The following is a 20,710-nucleotide window of genomic DNA, read 5'->3' on the forward strand; positions in this document are numbered from 1 at the left end:
AAGCGGGGGTTGGCCTTTTTCGGGAACTGTGGTTGTTGTTGTTTTTCGGTCCCCTTTTTGAAGCAATGTTTTACGGCCGGATGCCCTTCCTGACGCCGACCCTTTTTGCCGCCTTTAACGACAAGCAGGGAATTACCAGTGAACTGGTACTCAATTAGCCGACCTCGGAAGGATGACAGGCTGAGTCAACCCCCCTGGCGTTAATTCAGCGATTGACCGGGATTCGAACCCAGGATCCTGGGATCCTAAGCCGGCACCCTAGCCGCTAGCCCAACACCAGGGACTTGGAAGTTGGAAGTGAATTGGAGGAATTGGACTTGGAAGTCAATTAGCATGATACTTGGAAGTGAATTAGCATGATACTTGGAAGTCAATTAGCATGATACTTGGAAGTCAATTAGCATGATACTTGGAAGTCAATTAGCATGATACTTGGAAGTCAATTAGCATGATACTTGGAAGTCAATTAGCATGATACTTGGAAGTCAATTAGCATGATACTTGGAAGTCAATTAGCATGATACTTGGAAGTCAATTAGCATGATACTTGGAAGTCAATTAGCATGATACTTGGAAGTCAATTAGCATGATACTTGGAAGTCAATTAGCATAATACTTGGAAGTCAATTAGCATGATACTTGGAAGTGAATTAGCATGATACTTGGAAGTCAATTAGCATGATACTTGGAAGTCAATTAGCATGATACTTGGAAGTCAATTAGCATGATACTTGGAAGTCAATTAGTATGATACTTGGAAGTCAATTAGCATGATACTTGGAAGTCAATTAGCATGATACTTGGAAGTCAATTAGCATGATACTTGGAAGTCAATTAGCATGATACTTGGAAGTCAATTAGCATGATACTTGGAAGTCAATTAGCATGATACTTGGAAGTCAATTAGCATGATACTTGGAAGTCAATTAGCATGATACTTGGAAGTCAATTACCATGATACTTGGAAGTCAATTAGCATGATACTTGGAAGTCAATTAGTATGATACTTGGAAGTCAATTAGCATGATACTTGGAAGTCAATTAGCATGATACTTGGAAGTCAATTTGTGGTGTCATAATTAATGTGAAAAACTGCAGGGTGTTCCAAAAAGACCTGGACAGCTTTGGTTGTTCATTTAGTACCACAAATGACACAACGATGCACTTTGTTTTATATGATTCAGAAACTTAAAGTTTTATTTATTGTCAGGTCTGGTGGTTTTTTGTAAAAGAAAATGGCGACTATTGAATGGTTCATCAAGATGAGATCCAACAAGCAAGTTCAGCGTAATTTCTGTACAAGGTATGGAAGGAATCCTCCATGGTGGACTTGTATCAGAGAGTGGGACAAGGGGTTTAAGGAGACTGGAAGTTGTCAGAAACAGAGAAAAGTACCGGTCGACCAAGCACAAGTGCAGCAGACGTTGAACGAGTGGGTGAATCATTTCAACAAAGTCTCGGAAAATCAATCTGACACACATCCGGATAACTGGGACTAACAACCACCACTGTACACTGGATTTTGCAAAAAAAACACTGAAGCTTTTTGCCTATAAGGTGCAGATTCTGCAGGAACTCAAACCAATTGATGGACCCAAATACACGGCGTTTGCCTTGGAAATGCTCAGTCGCTTGGAGGATGATGAAGATTACCTGAAAAAGGTCATGTTCACAGAGGAAGCTGCTTTCATCAGGAAAGGTCAACCAGCACAATGTTAGTACCTGGGGCTCTGAAAACCACCACGTGGTCATTGAACACATATGCAACAGTCCAAAGGTCAATGTGTGGTGTGGCCTTCTCCATGACAACTTGGTGGGTCAGTTTTTCTTTGCGGAGAATACAGTGACCTTAACAATTTACATGACCATGTTAGAAGGATACGCTTTTCCACAAATTGAAGACCTGCAACCCCATATATTTTTTCAACAGGACTGCGCTCCCCCTCATTGGGCCTTAGTCGTTCGAGCCGTCTGTAATGAAAATTTTCCCGGTCATTGGATTGGTCGAAACGGACCAACCACCTGGCCCCCATGATCATCAGACCGGCCCCCACCTCCCTCTGATTTTTTTTCTGTGGGGGTTTGTCAAAGATGTTGGCTACAACACCAAGGTTGCAATCCTGCAGGATCTTCATTCTCGGATCACAGTTGCATGCACAGCCGAACATGGCAAGAACTTATGTACCGTCTTTATGTACATAAGTTTGCGACAAACGGGGTTCACATTGAAGGGTATATTTTATGTTGAAGGCTCCAGGCATGGACTATATAGTCCTCATTGAGGCCAGGCCTTAAATAAAAGAGCTGCATTGAGAGAAAAGTGAAGAAAGAGAGAATAGTCTAAGAGTTTTTGAGAAAGTGAAAAATATGCTTTTTGAAAAGGGGAAGGTCGTTAAGTGTTTGTAAAGACATGAGAAGGTAAAGAGTTCCAGAGTTTAGCTGTAGAGGGGAAGAAACAAACATCATAACGGCCCACCCTCGAGTTGCCAATGGCCACACAGTAATCATGCGATGTTGTGGCTTGTCGAGTGTTTCTCCCGAATGGCGGAGTTATACAAGCAGCAAGTTATTGGGAGCAGAAACCGAAGTAATATCTGTATAAAAGAGAAATAGAGCCAACTCTGCGGCGTAATTTGAGCGGGTCGCGTTCTGAGGTCAGATTTGGAGAGTTGATAAGTCGGATTACTTTGGATTCAATTCTGTCCTGGAAGGATATGGAGCTAGAACCTCCCCAGATGTGAGAGCAGTACTCCATACAAGGACAAATCAATCCTTTCTATAGTTGAAGCAGCTGCTGAGAGGAGAAGAATCTTCAACATTTGAACATGACTCCAGGTTTCTTTGAAGCAGACTTAGCTATTTGTGTAATGTGTGGATTCCAGGATAAATTTGATGTTAGGGTAATACCTAGTAGGTTTATTGAATCACATGGTGTAATTGTGCTGCTTTCAAAGGAGATTGGAGCGTTGAGGAGTTTTAGAGAGAGAGATGGGAAGAAATTGAGTTTTAAAAGCATTAAACTTAACCTGATTACATTTGCCCCACTGGGATGTAGATCGAGTGACGGAAGATGGGGCAGATGGGAAAATTGAGTTTCTGTATCATATAAACCAAAGGCTTTCGTTGTATCATTTGTGGTTCAAAAAAATTAACAACCAAAAATGTCCGGGTCTTTTAGCAACAGCCTGTATATAATTGTTTTCCCCTCAAAATTGGTCAAAACGTCATTTTTAACAAATGTTGTTAAAATAGACTCAAAATCTGCTGGACGTGGGAGGGCAAGCCAAGGCATCCGAGGGAGAATTCTTGGAAAGATTGCAGACAGAATTAGAAATAACATTTGACAATGACGATTCAACAAAGTGAATGAATGAATGAATGATCGTTTTAAGGCCATTTTTCCCTGCTAGAGCAGGGGTTAGCCTTGCGGGCCCCATGACAATCATGGTTCCCTGTTTGAGGCAATGTTTTTATGGCCGGATGCCCTTCCTGACGCCAACCCTTGGTCACGCTCTTCGATGCGCAGGGATACGGTGTACCTATTCTAAACCGGGGTACACACCGGGATCATTCATCCCAGCAAACTGGTACTCAATTTGCCGACCTCGGAAGGATGACAGGTTGAGTCAACCCCCCTGGAGTTAATTCAGCGATCGACCGGGATTCAGACCCAGGATCCGAGGATCCCAAGCCGGCACCCTAACCGCTAAGCCAACACCAGGCTAAAAAAAGTGAGAAAGTGAGAAAGTTTAAAAAAAAGTGAGAGAAATGAAAATATAACCTACAGAAACCAATGCACAAGTATTCATATGACTTCATTATATATAAAAACCTTTCCCGTCATTTGAGTTAATTATATTTAAAATACCGGTACGTGTTTATCAGAACTATTGTGGATGCCTTAATCGAGTAGGCCACCATGTACCAGTGCCATTGGCAAGTTCCAAATTCATTTAACTGGGAAAGCGATGGCAAACCATGAGACTGTTACAGCGGGCCCTTATAATCACCCGCCAACGGATTCCATTGATCAGATTCTTAATATGTAAGTTTCTGTATCATATACAGCAACGCATTCTGACAAAAGCAACGCATTCATGCCTGTGACATGTCTCCGGGCGTAGCTAATGGTGCCTGCTTTGATGATCCAGCTCCAGCGATGTCATCCAGTGCCGGAGATTGAGCTCCGTTTGGCTTTCCTTCTTCAGTGCTGACTTTGCTTTGCTTCTGCTTTTGCTGCTGCTGCTGCTGCTTTGCCTCCGTCTCTGCACCCTCCTCTGTTGTCATGCCGAAAGATTAACCTGCAAGTAAACACTCGTCCGATTACAAAGGCACACCACTTTTGAGATACCATACATTCTAGAATTAAGTGATGGCATTTTCCAAGCCATCTTGGAACATTCCAACCTCTGGTGATGACAATTGATCTTGAAATCTCAAAATAAAAAGTCTGAGTTAAGATTGCTCGAGTCTGAGAGAACCTCAAACAGAGAAACCCATTTTATTGGAAGGACTATTCTGAAGATGCATTTAATGAGCTGAGGCCTTCAAATATTTGCTACGCAGGACTAAGTATGTCCACACACTTTGCTGCCTTTCTTCTTTCTCTACCTATTGTTGCCATCTTTTCCTGATGTTCTTTTTGTCCATCGCAGCATTTACAATTCACATGCACAACATTTATCCACTTCCAAAATACCATACACTGACTGATAGGTCAGATCTGGATCTGGACCAGAACTAAAATCTAGTCGGCTAGTTCTTGTCTCCTAACTGAACTCATGCACCACATTTTGTCATAACTCGTCCACAACTTTTCGAAATATAAGGACTACATATCGTTTTTGGCCCTATCTTTCAAAAGGTGAAGAATCACTTACAATTTAAAAAAATCCTTGTATTCGGATCCAGATTCAGATCTTCCCCAAAATCGAATCGATTCTTCCTTGTCAGACACCCAACCTGTGCAACAAGTTTCGTCCAAATCCATCAACAACTTGTTGAGATATCGTGCGATACATCATTTTTGGCCCGATCTCCCAATGGTGAAGAATCACTGAAAAAATTCTCGTATCCGGATCCGAATCCGGATCATCATCAAAATCAAATTGTCCTTGTCAAATACACACCACCTGTCCACAAATTTTGTCCCAATCCGTCCACGACTTTTTGAGATATCCTGCTCACAAACAAACAGAGAGGTGTGAAAACATAACCTCCACCCACCTTCAGTGGCAGAGGTAATCACATTTTCACAAGGATATCTTCTTCAATTTCCCAATTCAAATTAACTTTCTGGATTTCATCCTCCAAAAGGACATCCTCCTTCCTCCTAAGATACCTAATCTCATCAGCAAATACATCCTGAAAATGCTGTTTTACACATTACATTCAATAATTTTACACATGGTTTTCATTTTACACATATGCATGATGGGCTCATCATCATTTTGTTGCACAGAATATGGCTTTTTTTTTTTCTTTTTTTTTTTGTATACTGAATCGAGGCTCGTGAAAGAGCTAACATTTACTTCACAAACAAATCAACCAGACAAACAAAATATATAAAAAGAGGGAGCGGAAGACAAGATGGGGAGAGAAGGGGAAGCACACAAACACTTGAGAGCACACAACATTTGAGAGCAGGGAGATGTGTGGGAGGGAGAGGGCTTGGGGGGAGGAGGCGTGGGAAGGGGGGGGGGGTGGAGGGAGACGTATAAAACACAAGGACACCAAGGACTTCCAGGACAGAAGTTGGTATTTAAAAAAAAGTGGAATTGGGGTGAAATTAGCGGGGGTAGAAAATATCAAGGTTTTGGATGGAGGAAGATAAGAGATGGTGGTGAACAGCTGTTTTAAAGACCTGGAGGGTGGAGTGGGATTGAAGAGAGTGAGGGAGTTTGTTCCAGAGGCGGGAGAAAAGAGGAATGAAGGAGTGAAGGTGAGCAGAGAGTCTTGATTTTGGCAGTTTGACCATAAGAGGGTTGCAGGCAGATCTTGTGCGACCTGCAGGAATATTTGCGGGACAGAGCCCAGAGAGAGCTGGGGGGGCAAGGCCAGAGAGGAGTCGGTAGAAGATGGAAAGACCACCAACCTGCCTGCGGTGAGTGAGTGAGAGGCCCTTGGAGTTAGCTTCATCGCGGGAGATTCCAATGATTCTGAATGCTTTGGTTTCAACAGCGTGAAGACGAGCTAGGTGTGAGGCAGGAGCACCAGCCCAGAGGGGAGAGCAGTATTCCATTGAGCTGCGGATGAAAGCCTTGTATGTGGTGAGGAGCTCAGGTGTGCCAAGGAAGGACTTCGCACGACGGAGGATGCCGGTCGGCGACTGGCTTTGGAGGCCAGATTTGAAATGTGGTTTTCCCAGGAAAGATCATGGCAGATAGTGAGACCCAAAAGCTTGAGTGACAGAACTTCTTGGAGAGGACTATTCAGAAAGTGGATGGGAGGGTTGTCCAGTCGGTCTTTTTGGAGAGACATCGTAAGAGTGTGAGATTTGTCAGGATTGAAAGACATGTTCCACTTGTTTGCCCAGTCTGTGATTTTGTCCAGGTCTGCAGAGAGTGAGGAGGCAGCAGACTGCCGATCTGAGGGATGAAGAATGGAGCGACAGAGGGTAGAGTCATCAGCAAAGAGATAGAGAGGATTTTCAAGAGAGTCAGAGAGATCATTGATGAAGACCAGAAAAAGCACAGGGCCCAGAACACTGCCTTGTGGAACTCCAGCCTGAACAGGAAGAGGAGATGAGAGAAACCCATTCAGGGCCACACGTTGACGACGACTAGAGAGGAAGTCCGCCAGCCATGCGTGGAGATTTCCATGGATACCAAAGGAGGAGAGTTTGGAGAGCAGAGCAGGGTGCCAGACCGTATCGAAGGCACGTGAAATGTCAAGGGAGACAGCTCTAATTTCCTGTTTGGCGTTGAGGACCTCCATCCATTGTTGAGAAAGCAGAAGCAGCATGTCCAGAGTAGAGTGTCCAGGTCTGAAACCAAATTGATGATCAGAGATCAAGCCATTGGAGAAGAGGAAAGATTTCATATCTGAAGCAATGATGGATTCCATGACTTTGTTGATAATTGGGAGAAGGCTGATTGGTCTGTCGTTGCTGGGATCTGTTTTTGCACCATTTTTGTGCAAAGCGGTGATGTTGGCAGATTTCCAAGCAGATGGAAGATGACCTTGAGCAAAAGAGAGGGAGTGAAAGAGCGGAAGAACAGGATTTTAGGACTTTTAGGACCCGTGGAAGAACAGGCTGCTGGTTTGCATCATTGCTGAGAGGGCATCTGTACTGCTGATGCAGTGCCCCTTTTTTATTATTATTATTATTTTTTGTATCCAAGATCGAGGGTCGTGTAAGAGCTAACATTAATGACAAAAACAAAAAAAACAAACGGACACATAAGAGGAAATAAAGGGAGTGTGAGACAAGAAGGGGGGAGAGGGGGAAGCACACAAGTACAACATTTGAGAGCAGGAACATCGGGGGATCTGTGGGAGGTAGAGGGCTTGGGAGGAGGCATGGGAAGGGGGGGGTGGAGGGTGGGAGAGGTAAAAAAAAATACATGGACACTGCTCGGACTTCCAGGAAAGGAGTCGGTATTTCAGAAAAATGGATCTGGGGTGAATTAACAGGTTAACCTTGCTGGTTAGGGCAGGAATTTTGAATTTGGCCATGGTGCCGCCGAATACTCGCATACTATTCACGAAGGACACCGTGGGATGCCTAACGTCCACCGGCTCATGTCATCAGATGGGATTCCGCGTAATATCTATCCGAGGGACAGCACACACATGACATGATGATGCACCCTGCCTATGAAACACCGGGATTGCAGTTTATAGCTGGGTCGACATTCAAACCCAGGCTAGACACATTACAGGTGAGTGTGCGTACCTCTAGGCCACCCTGCCTGGCTGATGATGGCCTGAATGGCTTCCCTCTGCATCAAAGATCCAATTATATTTCCTTGTTTACCATCTTCTCAACTTTGCTACGAATCGTACATCAGGATCCAAATTGTTAAAGAACATTTCACAATTTAAGTTGACATATCAGGTAGCTTTCGCTATTTTAAAATGTTTGATCCAACATTCTCAATAAGCTATTCCTCATAAATCAGAGTTGCAAACTCTCATCGAGAAAACAGGAATAGCAAAAAAAAAAAAACGGGCAAAAGCTAGCATTGGTAGTAGTACTCTTTAGAAGTTTTGGAAACCTGAGGACATCACATGCAAGAAGAAAAGTGAATTCGCATTGGAATGTTTACTGCAGTTAATGGGACATTTCAAATGGTCACAACTTCAAGAAGAACCAAATTGGCAGGAACAACTCATGGAAAAAAAAAAAAAAAATACAACTATCTCTTGTGACAGTGCAAACGTATTCCAGCAAAAGACTCCAGCAATATTTGTGGACATCCAGCAACATTTCAGTGTTTTGCAAAAGTGAAAATTATTGAGTGGAAAATCAGGTTAGGGACTTGTGTCCGTGTAATTTTGCAGCATCTTTCTTTTCTTGTCTGTTATTCCACAGTGACATTCCCCACCTGATCAGATTTCTGCACGACTTGCACAATTCCCACTTGCTGTTTATAATTACATCACACAAGATTATCACGCCTCGCCCAATCTCTGCTACGAGATAGTATCCGACTGCTAGGAGGATTACTGTCCAACAACAGCAATAGCATATTGGAATCCACAATAGAACAAAGTATCCATAGCACACATAGCCGGGTGTTGGCTTAGCGGTTAGGGTGCTGGCTTGGGATCCTAGGATCCTGGGTTCGAATCCTGGTCGATCGCTGAATTAACACCCGGGGGGTTGACTCAGCCTGTCATCCTTCCGACGTCGGCAAATTGAGTACCAGTTCACTAGCAATTCCCTGTGTGTTGCAAGAGGCGACTAACAGGGTTGGCGGCAGGAAGAGCACACGGCCATAAAACAAAAGGGGGGGATGGATGGATGGAGGGGAGGAAGGGTGTTCATCACCTTTTCGTTGAATATATGCTGGTGAATGTGTCGTTCATACCGTTTCTGCAAGAAGTGTGATGCGGAACAAGAAGAAGAAGAAGCTGTACTACCAACTTCGTATACTTCTGGAATAGGTAGTTTGATTTATAATGTTAATGTTAATGTTAATGTTAATAATGTTTGATTTATTTGTGTTCAAATGTCTGGTGATTGTTTTGTATTTATTTAAGCGAATGTGTACTTGTATATAACTGTCATTAATTTTAAAAAGCTTGGGCACTATTGAGCGATGTTTTTTTTGTTTTTTGTTTTTTTGAACTCCAAAAAAAACGATCTTTTTTTTCTAATTTTTTTTTCTGGCCTAAAACACTCCCAGGCACGCACTGATGAACCACTGAAAGTTTGACGAAGATCCTTTCAGCCATCTCTGAGAAAAATGGCGACAGACAGACAGACAGACACACACAGACAGAAATCTTTTTTCTATTGTAGACATATATATTTATTTATTTATTTATTTATATCCATAGCACACCACATATATCCATAGCACACCACATCTAACTGAGATTAGAAAAAGCAGGGTTGAGTTGGGTGGGGAAACACCCATGCTTTATTTTCTCCCACAATAACACTTCTTGTGAAAACACAGAGAGAAAAGACATTTGGAGGCCCTGAGAAACGCAACTGATGATCGATAAACGAGGCTACACGAGATTGCCAAAATCCAATTAGCCCTGGACCGGCAGCAAAGCTTTCTGCCAAAGTTCAGCGAAAGATGCTGATTCGCAACAGAAAACTCTCTACATTATCAACATTACAAAGGATAATGCACTCAAACGCCACTCAGTAGAGCGCACACTCAGTAGAGCGCATACTCCCGCTGTGGGTGGCCGCTGCTGAGCCCTATCTTCCAATGGTAAAAAAATCCTTCAAAAAATTCCTGGATCCGGAATAATATCCTGAGCTTCACCAAAAACTAATCAATTCTTCCTTATCCCAAGGGCAATCATCCCACCAACTTTCATCCAAATCCGTTCAGAACTTTTCCAGATATCTTGTTCACGAACACACATACGGACGGACACGATCGAATGCATTACTCCCTGGCGGGAGTAACAAGATGGAGGCAAGTGCTGGCAACTGAACAAAACTAGAAATCGAACTGAAAATTTGATATTTGCACAGCAAGTGTTTATCGCACCGTGGGAGTAAGTAATCCACCGTCATTTTGTCAGCACAGGATGGAATAATCCACACTTTGGAATGCTGTATTGGCTTCCAAAATCGATGTAGATTATGGGCAAGGTTTGCTTCAACCTCAAAATAAATGGTACAAAGGTTCAACTCAACACCGCAGTGTGCCAAAAGAGCACAAATATGCAAGAATAGAAACTGATGTTTAATATCCGACCTTTGTCCCTGCAAAAAGGTAAATGAGCCAAATCGAGCCAAATCAACGAGCCAAATCACCACACACAATTTTTATGGTAAATGTCTAATACTGTGTAATTTCGTTCACTTCTCAAAGAAAGCTCAATAAATAGATGAAGATCCACTTTCAACAACAAAGCCTAAAAGTAAGAATAATTAAATAAATTGTGGTTGTTAAATGTTCCATCCTCATTCAACGAACAGGTGTGTGTGTGTGTGTGTGTGTGTGTGTGTGTGTGTGTGTGCGTGTGTGTGTGTGTGTGTGTGTGTGTGTGTGTGTGTGTGTGTGTGTGTGTGTGTGTGTGTGTGTGTGTGTGTGTGTGTGTGTGTGTGTGCGCGCACGCGCACCCAAGTTCCCTCCATAAGTATTGGAACAATGAAGTTAAACTTGTTATTGCTATATACTTAAGAAATTTGGATTTAAGATCAAAATGATAGGCAACGAAGGGTACATAAGTTGCTGTTGCTCTTTAACGGTCATTATCATCCCACTTTATGGGGTCGGCTGGGGTTAGCTGGCCCAAGCCTTTCACAAATCGGCCTGTCCAGGCCTGACATTCCCCGAGTTAGGGCAGGAATTTGGAATTTGTTCATGGTGCCGGTGATACTCGATTACTCTTTGAGAAGGACACCATGGGATGTTTAACATCCACCAACACATTCTTGCAGATGGGACTCCCAGTTTAACATTCATCCGAGGGACGGGACACACAATGACGAATCACCCTCCATGTGTAACACCAAACTGACAGTTTATACCTGGGTCGGGATTACGAACCCAGGCTAGACAGCTTAGAGGCGAGTGTGCACAACTCTTGACCATCCAAGGAAGAGTACAGAAGGTTAGCTTTTATTTCTTGGTATTTCTTTGCATATATGTTGGACCATTGCAGAACAATTGAACATTGAGTGTTCAGTCCCCCTCCCATTTTAGGTAAGCATAAGTATTAGACTGAAGGAGAGTTCATCATCCCAGCTTTTTACCAAGTCGGAGAACTTCAAAAATTGTATTTGTAGAACTCCCGCCTGGTTCGGGACTGCAAAACAATGTGTACAGGTGGCAAATAGCACTTCAATATATACAGTCACGTGAAAAAGTAAGTACACCCCATGTAAAGTTTTGACTTTTTCAACATATTTCAACATACAGCTATTTGATCTTCATTTCAACAATATTGATAGATAAAGGTGATATAATATAACAAATATCATGAAACATTTACATTTTGTAGTCCATTGTATAAATTAAATAAACATAAATGGAAATTTTGCATGTGGAAAAAGTAAGTACACCCCTACATTTATCACTACTTCAAATACCTAAAATTAGAATCAGGTGCACCAGCTCAGGTGCAAATGATTAGAACATCGGTAGAGAGGATCTTGGAGGAACCTGTCTTATTTAAACCTCAGACATTTAGTTTGGTTTGCTCTTTGTTGTTGAAGTGTGTGGCGTCACCATGCCTAGATCAAAAGAGCTCTCTGACGCTTTCAGAAAGAAGGTTATAGATGCCTACGAGTCTGGGAGGGGATTTAAAAATATCTCCAAACAATTTGAAATAAATCATTCGACTGGCCGGAAGATCATCTGCAAGTGGAGAAGATTCCAAACAACTGCCAACTTGTTCAGGCCAGGCCGCCCCAGCAAGTTCAGCCCGAGAGTAACAGCATGATGCTGAAAGAAGTCTCTAAGAACCCCAGAATATCATCACGGGACCTACAGGTAGCTCTTGCCACTGTTGATGTCAAAGTGCACGAGTCTACCATTAGAAAGAGGCTGCACAAATTTGATCTACATGGGAGGTGTGCCAGGAGGAAACCTTTGCTGTCCAGAAAGAACATCAGGGCGAGACTAAAGTTTGCCAATGACCACCGAGGCAAAGACCAGCACTTCTGGAACAATGTGCTCTGGACAGATGTCAAAGGTAGAGTTATTTGGCCACAGAACCAGAAGACATGTTTGGCAAAAACCAAAGACACCATTTGACCACAAGAACCTGATACCAACAGTAAAGCATGGTGGTGGAAATATTATGGTTTGGGGCAGATTTGCTGCATCAGGGCCTGGGCAGCTCACCATCATAGAATCCACTATGAATTCTTCATTGTACCAGAGGGTGCTTGAGGATAATGTGAGGCCATCTGTCGAAAAGTTGAAGCTCAACCGAAGGTGGACCTTGCAACATGACAATGACCCTAAACATACCAGTAAATCCACCAAGGAATGGCTGAAAAGAAAGAAATGGAGGGATCTGGAATGGCCAAGTCAAAGCCCAAATCTAAATCCCATCGAGATGTTGTGGGGGGGATTTGAAACGAGCTGTGCATGCAAGAAACCCCTCAAACATCGCACAGCTGAAAGAATTCTGCATGGAGGAGTGGGCAAAAATTTCTCCCAGTCGATGTCAGAACCTGGTAGACAGTTATAAGAAACGCCTACTTGAGGTTGTTTCTGCCAAAGGGGGCAATACCAACTATTAGAGCCAAGGGTGTACTTACTTTTTCCACATGCGAAATTTGCATTTATGTTTATTTAAATTATACAATTGACTACAAAATATAAACGTTTCATGATATTTGTTATATTATATCACCTTTATCCATCAATATTGTTGAAATGAAGATCAAATAGCTGTATGTTGAAATATGCTGAAAACGTCAAAACTTTACATGGGGTGTACTTACTTTTTCACGTGACTGTATGTATGTATATATATATATATGTATGTATGTATATATATATATATATATATATGTATGTATATATATATATATATATATATATATATATATATATTGTTACAGACGTGGCTTGGATGTTATTTACCGAGCGGTTTTATGGTATGACCACGTCTGCACAAGTTACCCGATTGTGCCCGAACGTTGACTAGTCGCGCGATGCTGGCTCAATAAGAAAAAGAAGACACCCGGCTGGATTACAATAACACAATACGACACCAATGTTTCAATTCTCAAGACCTCCGGAGGAGATTATATTCGTACGGAAAGGTCAGATTACAGGGGCTAGAGGTATAATCACAGAAAGACAGGCACTTAGACACACTCTTATATTAACCCCGGACAGACGACAGACAAACGGGACAACGGCTGACTCACACGGGGGTTTGATGGCTAGGAAAGGCAGGATCGATGGCTCCAGGTCCTCCTGGGCTCGGGGCAGGGTACAGTACGGTCCGGTCCGGTCCAAAGATGCGGGGAGGTCTCGTCGCGCTGGGGGTGGCGTTGGCTTCTCTCTCCAAGCTGAGGCGCATCTGACGTCACATCCGGCGCGGGGCCGCGTATATCCGGCGGGGAGTGACACGCCCTCGGCTCGTTAGCTCCGCCCCAGATGGAATCGGCACGTTGCTTCTCATTGGGTGCGTGGGGGGGTTACTGGCTCCGCCCCTGACGAGGAGCTGACAGCCAGCCCCTTCGGGGTAACGCCGTGGAGCGCATGGTCATGGCGGGTAACCGAGCCGGTGTGAGGACGCACACTCCCCGCCCCTCTGTTGTTGTAGTCGTAGTTGTAGTTGTAATTGTTGTTGTAGTTGTTGTTATTGTTGTTGTTTGGGGAAGAAGATGGGAGGAGGTATGGGAAAGGTCCTAAACTCACTACTGATGCCATATAATCACATTCTGGTGCAACGAAGAGTCATAATTAATGGAAACGAGGCCTTAACTGACATAGATTAAGAATAACTAGGAAGATGTCCGAAAGTTGTCTACGTGTGGTGCGGTGGACCTGGGCACGACATTTAATGGGGGAATAAGGGGAAGGTCGGCTCTACTGATTGTTATTTACATGCAATGGGACTAGGGAATGGGGGATTGGGGAAAGTTGGGGAGTATTGGAGAAAATAGGGGAATATTTACAAGCGGATATGGAGGCCAAATTCCATATTCGCAACATTGCACCCTTCTCTACCCTCGGGGCGTCCCGACCCGATAAATTTTTACCTACTTTAGTGTGGCACGCAATGTAGTTCCCTCTACTATTAACTCTACCCTGAGTGCGACAGTTTTACAGATATTCACAAATGAGTAAATATGTCCCCCTGCGACGTTGCACCCTTCTCCTCTCAGAAACACACCCACAGGATAACCGAATCCGGAAAGAATTCGCAAACTAAACATACAGCCGGTAGGGAGCATTATTTACAAGATTACGCTGATATCTACACTACGATCCAGGACCTGTTTTTGGAGGAACACATGCAGATGTTATGCATAGAGAGAGCGCGCTTGCCAGCATCGATACACCAACCCACGAGTGCTCTGTGGCCGACGGCCTTTAATAACGTGCAGAGCACCCTTTCCCAGCATCAAAAGCACCACCCCACCACCAATCGGTGCAGTCACCATTGTTCATTGGAATAAAAATAAATTCGACAACCCCTAACCCTGCAGGTGTCTCTTGCTCTTCGTGTGGCCTTCAGTGGTGTTAATTAACAGTGGTTCACCTTTATGGCATAGGTGCCACGTTGACCCATAGGTCCATCCCCGGGTGGTGCTTGGCCGCAAACGAACTGCGGTCCATTGTGGGTGGCCACAAACATTGCGGTCCATATGGTGTATCGATCCCGGCAGCAAACAGCGAAAGTGCAGGCCCACAACTGCGCAGCCAGCACCTCTCTCTCCTCTCTCTCTACCCCAAAGCCAGATCCTCGGAGGTGGGAGACAAAAGAAGAAACAAGTGAGTAAGGTGGTAAGGGCGCAAAAGTGCACGCAATATAAGGTAATGCACACTGGGGGCACATGGGAACCAGGTGAGACAGGTACGTTCCTATCGTACGCCCCCCCCCCCCCACCAGGTAACCTACATGGCCCCTCCCTTACCCCTTACTGTATCCACACAACACAACACTACCCATAAACATCTACTTTACAAATCAACAAACATCCCTACTGTCTTCCCCGTTCCTCCCATAAACCAAATTCGTCTTCTCTCCCTCCTAACCAATCAAATTTGCCATTTTCAACTCTCATCAAAATTTGCCATTTTCAACTCAACATCAAAATTTGCCATTACCAATTCATCATCAGTCCCTCCTAGGGAGGGAGAGATGGAATCACCCCAATGTCTCATCCACGTCGTGATGCGTCTCACAAATCCTCACAGCAATCTCATTTCCTGCACAAAACAAAGAAAACACAGGTGTGGAGTCATCATCATCACCACAGGTAAGTGGCTGCGTATGGTGCGACAGGTTCATCAATCCTAACTATCTCCTAAATGACTTTAACAACTTTACACTACCCGGGGTCTTTCTCCGGCCAAACCATCGGCCCTCTTACACTATGGGTTCTAAAAACCAATTCCCATTGGCCAAACTGTGGTGCTCTTCAATTTGGGGTCTCACTCCCCCGATTCATCTCCCGGTGCCCTCGTACAATTTCTGGGCTGCGACGTGTACCTCTCCCAGTGGGTCTACCCACCTGCACACCTCCACCACTGCAGTTGCCTCCGAGCTTACCTGCTCCTTACCCTAACCTAACTACCTGGGGAAGGCCCTCTCGCACTCTCCCCACTCGGTGCCCTCTCTGGCACTGGGCTACCCGGGTCCGTCCTCCGGATCCTCGGGCCCCATCCACAACTCTACCGGCTCCCAGAGCCCACCTGCGGCCTCACCTGGCCGACATCCTCACAGTGGTGGAGTGCCCAACCAACTACACACACTAACAGGCTACACGCCCAGCCATTTCCACAACACTAATGCACCCATCCACAACACCATTCTGCAACCGCACCACAAATGCCAATATCCAACCACAATTTACCTGTACCCTCTACCTAACACTTACACTACCCGCCCCGGGTATTCGTGAAAGGGGTCCACTCTTCCCCCATCCACACCTTCGCACCATGCACACCACTCCGTACCACTTACTCCAACTCTCTCCACACACCTGTACTTGCACACCTGTGCTCTCACACCTGGTGCCACCTGCACCCTTCTCTCCCCAAGCGCATTCGCGCTGATCCACACACTCACTACTCATACACTGCTCCACACACCTGTCCAGTTGCACACCTGTGCAATCACACCTGTTCAATTCTCACACACACAGCATCATCTCAGCTAACTACTCCCTTCTGAAACTTGCGCTTCCCAGTCGTCCCTTTAAACTATTGCGCTCCCACGTCATTATCATCCATACTAATCTACCTGCGTCCCCACTACAGGTATCAGTCACTAACTAAACTTAACGTTACCTAATGTCATCTTCTAGATCCCTACACACAATATCCTAACCCACCCGGGCTAGTTTTCACTGCCATACACCCCATAAGCTATTGCTCCTTTGCCCCCCCACATGGGAAGGATGGTGGATTTGCCATCCCACCACATCGGGGGTCTCTCACTACCAATTTTGCACATCAACTTTCAACAAATTAAAAATTTGCCAATCACTGCCCATCATCTGCCAATCACTACTGCCAATCCCTTGCCAATCATCAAATTTTGTTTTTCTCTAATTTTGGGTCCAAAACACTAACCTCTTCACCCAGTCTACTCAATAATGCCTCTCGGTGCGCCAATTCCTGTCCAAAGCCCGGCTTCGTAAAGCCAAGCAATGGATGCTGGTTGTTTTGTGCCGGCGGCTGGATGCGTCCAGCACTCGGTGCAGGGAAGGAGGTTTACCCGGGCCGAGATCCCACGCATCACCTCGGCGTGGAGCCATCCAATGTCCCGATCTCGACCTGCCGGCACGTCTCAACAAAACGTGGTCGCCATAACGACCCTTTCTATCGGGCTGCTCGCTCCGCCTAGTGGAGCACGGACGCGGCCGTTCAAAGCGAGGCCCAGCACGCACCGAGGGCCCGATTCGGCTATAAGTCGTTCTAAACTCTATCCCGTCTAACGTCGATGCTTCACCTGGACGCTTACACCCCGCAGCCCGTTCCTTGCTCACACATCCAGCCGTGCCCATGCTCCTCGTACCTTTCCTCACACACCCAGGTACACCCATTCCACTCACAGCCTTGGTCACACACCTGACCACCGAACACTGTGGCACACATTCGTTGCTCGCACACCTCACCACTACACCGCTTCGCGCCCCCTCCTCGGTCACCTCCTCTGTGACAATCACAGGTGTGCCCTCATTCGCACACCCAACCACGTGCCTCACCACCAACTCCAGCGTGCATTCCCACTCACGCTCTACCATTCCAGGTGTGCATCCTTCCATCCCAGGTGTACATCCTCGCTCACCTGTCACAACTAACTCACGCTCCATGTCACTCTCACTACTTTCACCTCCATTCCTGACAGCGCACTCACCCTTCCTCTTGACAGCGCACTCTTTCCTCATGTACCTGTCCATCACACACCTTTCTCGCGCACACTCTCCCGTTACACCCTCTGTAACACTCACCACAGGTGGACACTCTTCCTTACTTCTGACAGCGCACTCTTTCCTCATGCACCTGTCCGTCACACACCTTTCTCGCGCACACTCTCCCGTTACACCCTCTGTAACACTCACCACAGGTGGACACTCTTCCTTACTTCTGACAGCGCACTCTTTCCTCATGCACCTGTCCGTCACACACCTTTCTCGCGCACACTCTCCCGTTACACCCTCTGTAACACTCACCACAGGTGGACACTCTTCCTTACTTCTGACAGCGCACTCTTTCCTCATGCACCTGTCCGTCACACACCTTTCTCGCGCACACTCCTGCGCACACTCTCCCGTCACACCCTCTGCAACACTCACCACACCGCGCTTCCACGTGCTCCCTCGCACACACGCTACGACCGACTCACTCTCGCCAGCACACTCACTCCTTGGCACGCACTTTTTCCTCACACACCCCAGAGTCGGACTTTCTTGCACACCTCCTTTTTCGCACACCAGACCTGTCGCACACTTCACCAACGGCCTCTCACGAACACCCGGGTCTATCTCGACCCCCAAGCTTATTAAATCCCCTGGCGCATCATACGCACGACCATATTGGTCACCACTTACACCGGGTCCTCTTCCTCTTCGCTTCTCCTCCATCACCTGCGAATCCCTCATCCGGTTAATGAGCACATCATCACGATCCAAACACAGACTTTGGACCAATTCTTTTATCTCCTCTTTTATCTCTTTCTTATCCCCTCTCCGTCGCTTCTTAATTTCGCTCATCCCTTCTTCCACTTCTTCTAATTTGTGCTTCACCTCTTTTATTCCCCGGTACGTCTCCTCAAGCTCATCCTCTAAGGCTACCTTGACCGTTTCCATGTGCGTCCTCACCTGCCGGTCCTTCGTCTCCATAACCTCTATCACCTCGTCCAGCCTCGTTGTCAGTCCCTCACGTACCATCTGACATTCCCTCTTTGTCGCTATCAAGTCGTTTTTTATGTCGTTTTGTGTCGCTTTTAACCCTCCTAATACCGCAGTGTTCCTTTGAACCTGCTCCACTAACTCCGTTTGTCCCACCGTCAGCTGCTCCACCTCCTGCGTCAGGTCCTCTATGCCCCCTTGTAACTTTACAGTCCCCTTTCTCACCTCCTTTTCCATGTGCTCCTCACAGTGCCTCACCTCCTCGCGCACTCCTCCGACCTCCTCACTCACTCCTCTTCTGATCTCCTCTCCCATCACTTGCATCTCCTGCCCAGATGCCACCCTCATCTGCTCCATTTCCTCCCTGTGAGCATCCAGTTTGGTTTCTACCCCCATTCTGACCCCCTCTATCTGCTGCTCCATTTGTTTAACTTCCCTTTCCGCTTGGTCCCTCATGTCCCTCAATTTGCCTTCCATACTGTTTTCTAACCCCTCTAACCCATTTTTCACTCCCTCTATCTGATTCTCCTGGGCAGCCATTCTATTTTCTACCCCCTTTAACCCATGTTTTACTTCTTTTATCCCGTTGTCTAACCCCTCACCGGTACCCCTCGCTTCGTCCCTCATTACCCCCATTTGGTTTCCCAAGTCATTCCTCAGGTCTTCACTTGTCTGGACCATGAGCGCCTTTATTTGTTCCATAAATAGGCCCCAATCCATCGGCGGCGCTGCTACGGTCGCGGGCGCGGTGACCAGCGAGGCGCCATTTTGTGCGTTTGCTACCCCCGCTGTTTCGCTCTCCTCACGTGTCTCAATTTGGTCCTGGACCGACCCTGCTTCACTCTCCCCTACCGGACCCCAGCCGTCTTGATCCGCCATAGCGCGACTTTCAAAATTCAGGTTTTGTAAAACAAAACAAATTTCGGCCGCTCCAAATTTTGACCAAATTTTTTTTTTTTCCTCTATTCGTTTTTTTTTTTAAATTTGGTCGGGCCTCGAATCTCACTCCCAGACACCAATTGTTACAGACGTGGCTTGGATGTTATTTACCGAGCGGTTTTATGGTATGACCACGTCTGCACAAGTTACCCGATTGTGCCCGAACGTTGACTAGTCGCGCGATGCTGGCTCAATAAGAAAAAGAAGACACCCGGCTGGATTACAATAACACAATACGACACCAATGTTTCAATTCTCAAGACCTCCGGAGGAGATTATATTCGTACGGAAAGGTCAGATTACAGGGGCTAGAGGTATAATCACAGAAAGACAGGCACTTAGACACACTCTTATATTAACCCCGGACAGACGACAGACAAACGGGACAACGGCTGACTCACACGGGGGTTTGATGGCTAGGAAAGGCAGGATCGATGGCTCCAGGTCCTCCTGGGCTCGGGGCAGGGTACAGTACGGTCCGGTCCGGTCCAAAGATGCGGGGAGGTCTCGTCGCGCTGGGGGTGGCGGTGGCTTCTCTCTCCAAGCTGAGGCGCATCTGACGTCACATCCGGCGCGGGGCCGCGTATATCCGGCGGGGAGTGACACGCCCTCGGCTCGTTAGCTCCGCCCCAGATGGAATCGGCACGTTGCTTCTCATTGGGTGCGTGGGGGGGTTACTGGCTCCGCCCCTGACGAGGAGCTGACAGCCAGCCCCTTCGGGGTAACGCCGTGGAGCGCATGGTCATGGCGGGTAACCGAGCCGGTGTGAGGACGCACACTCCCCGCCCCTCTGTTGTTGTAGTCGTAGTTGTAGTTGTAATTGTTGTTGTAGTTGTTGTTATTGTTGTTGTTTGGGGAAGAAGATGGGAGGAGGTATGGGAAAGGTCCTAAACTCACTACTGATGCCATATAATCACATTCTGGTGCAACGAAGAGTCATAATTAATGGAAACGAGGCCTTAACTGACATAGATTAAGAATAACTAGGAAGATGTCCGAAAGTTGTCTACGTGTGGTGCGGTGGACCTGGGCACGACATTTAATGGGGGAATAAGGGGAAGGTCGGCTCTACTGATTGTT

General features: G+C 46.0%; 1 protein-coding gene across 8 annotated transcripts in view; it reads right to left on the reverse strand.

Annotated features, from left to right (window-relative positions):
* Nucleotides 1–20,710, reverse strand: part of LOC137439046 (protein 4.1) — a 320,573-nt gene that overhangs the window by 172,601 nt on the left and 127,262 nt on the right. For 6 of the 8 annotated variants that reach the window (XM_068134670.2, XM_068134667.2, XM_078767690.1 and 3 more), the window contains exon 2: nt 4,102–4,301. In XM_068134670.2, the coding sequence (XP_067990771.2) occupies nt 4,102–4,287 (186 nt within the window). In that variant the 5' untranslated portion in view covers nt 4,288–4,301. Of the gene's footprint in view, nt 1–4,101; nt 4,302–4,880; nt 4,963–20,710 lie in introns of all 8 variants that reach the window. The other 2 variants (XM_068134668.2, XM_078767692.1) reach the window with 1 other exon arrangement.

The sequence above is a fragment of the Myxine glutinosa genome, chromosome 13, assembly GCF_964187855.1.
Source record: "Myxine glutinosa chromosome 13, kmMyxGlut1.1, whole genome shotgun sequence".
Classification (NCBI taxonomy): Eukaryota; Metazoa; Chordata; class Myxini; order Myxiniformes; family Myxinidae; genus Myxine; species Myxine glutinosa.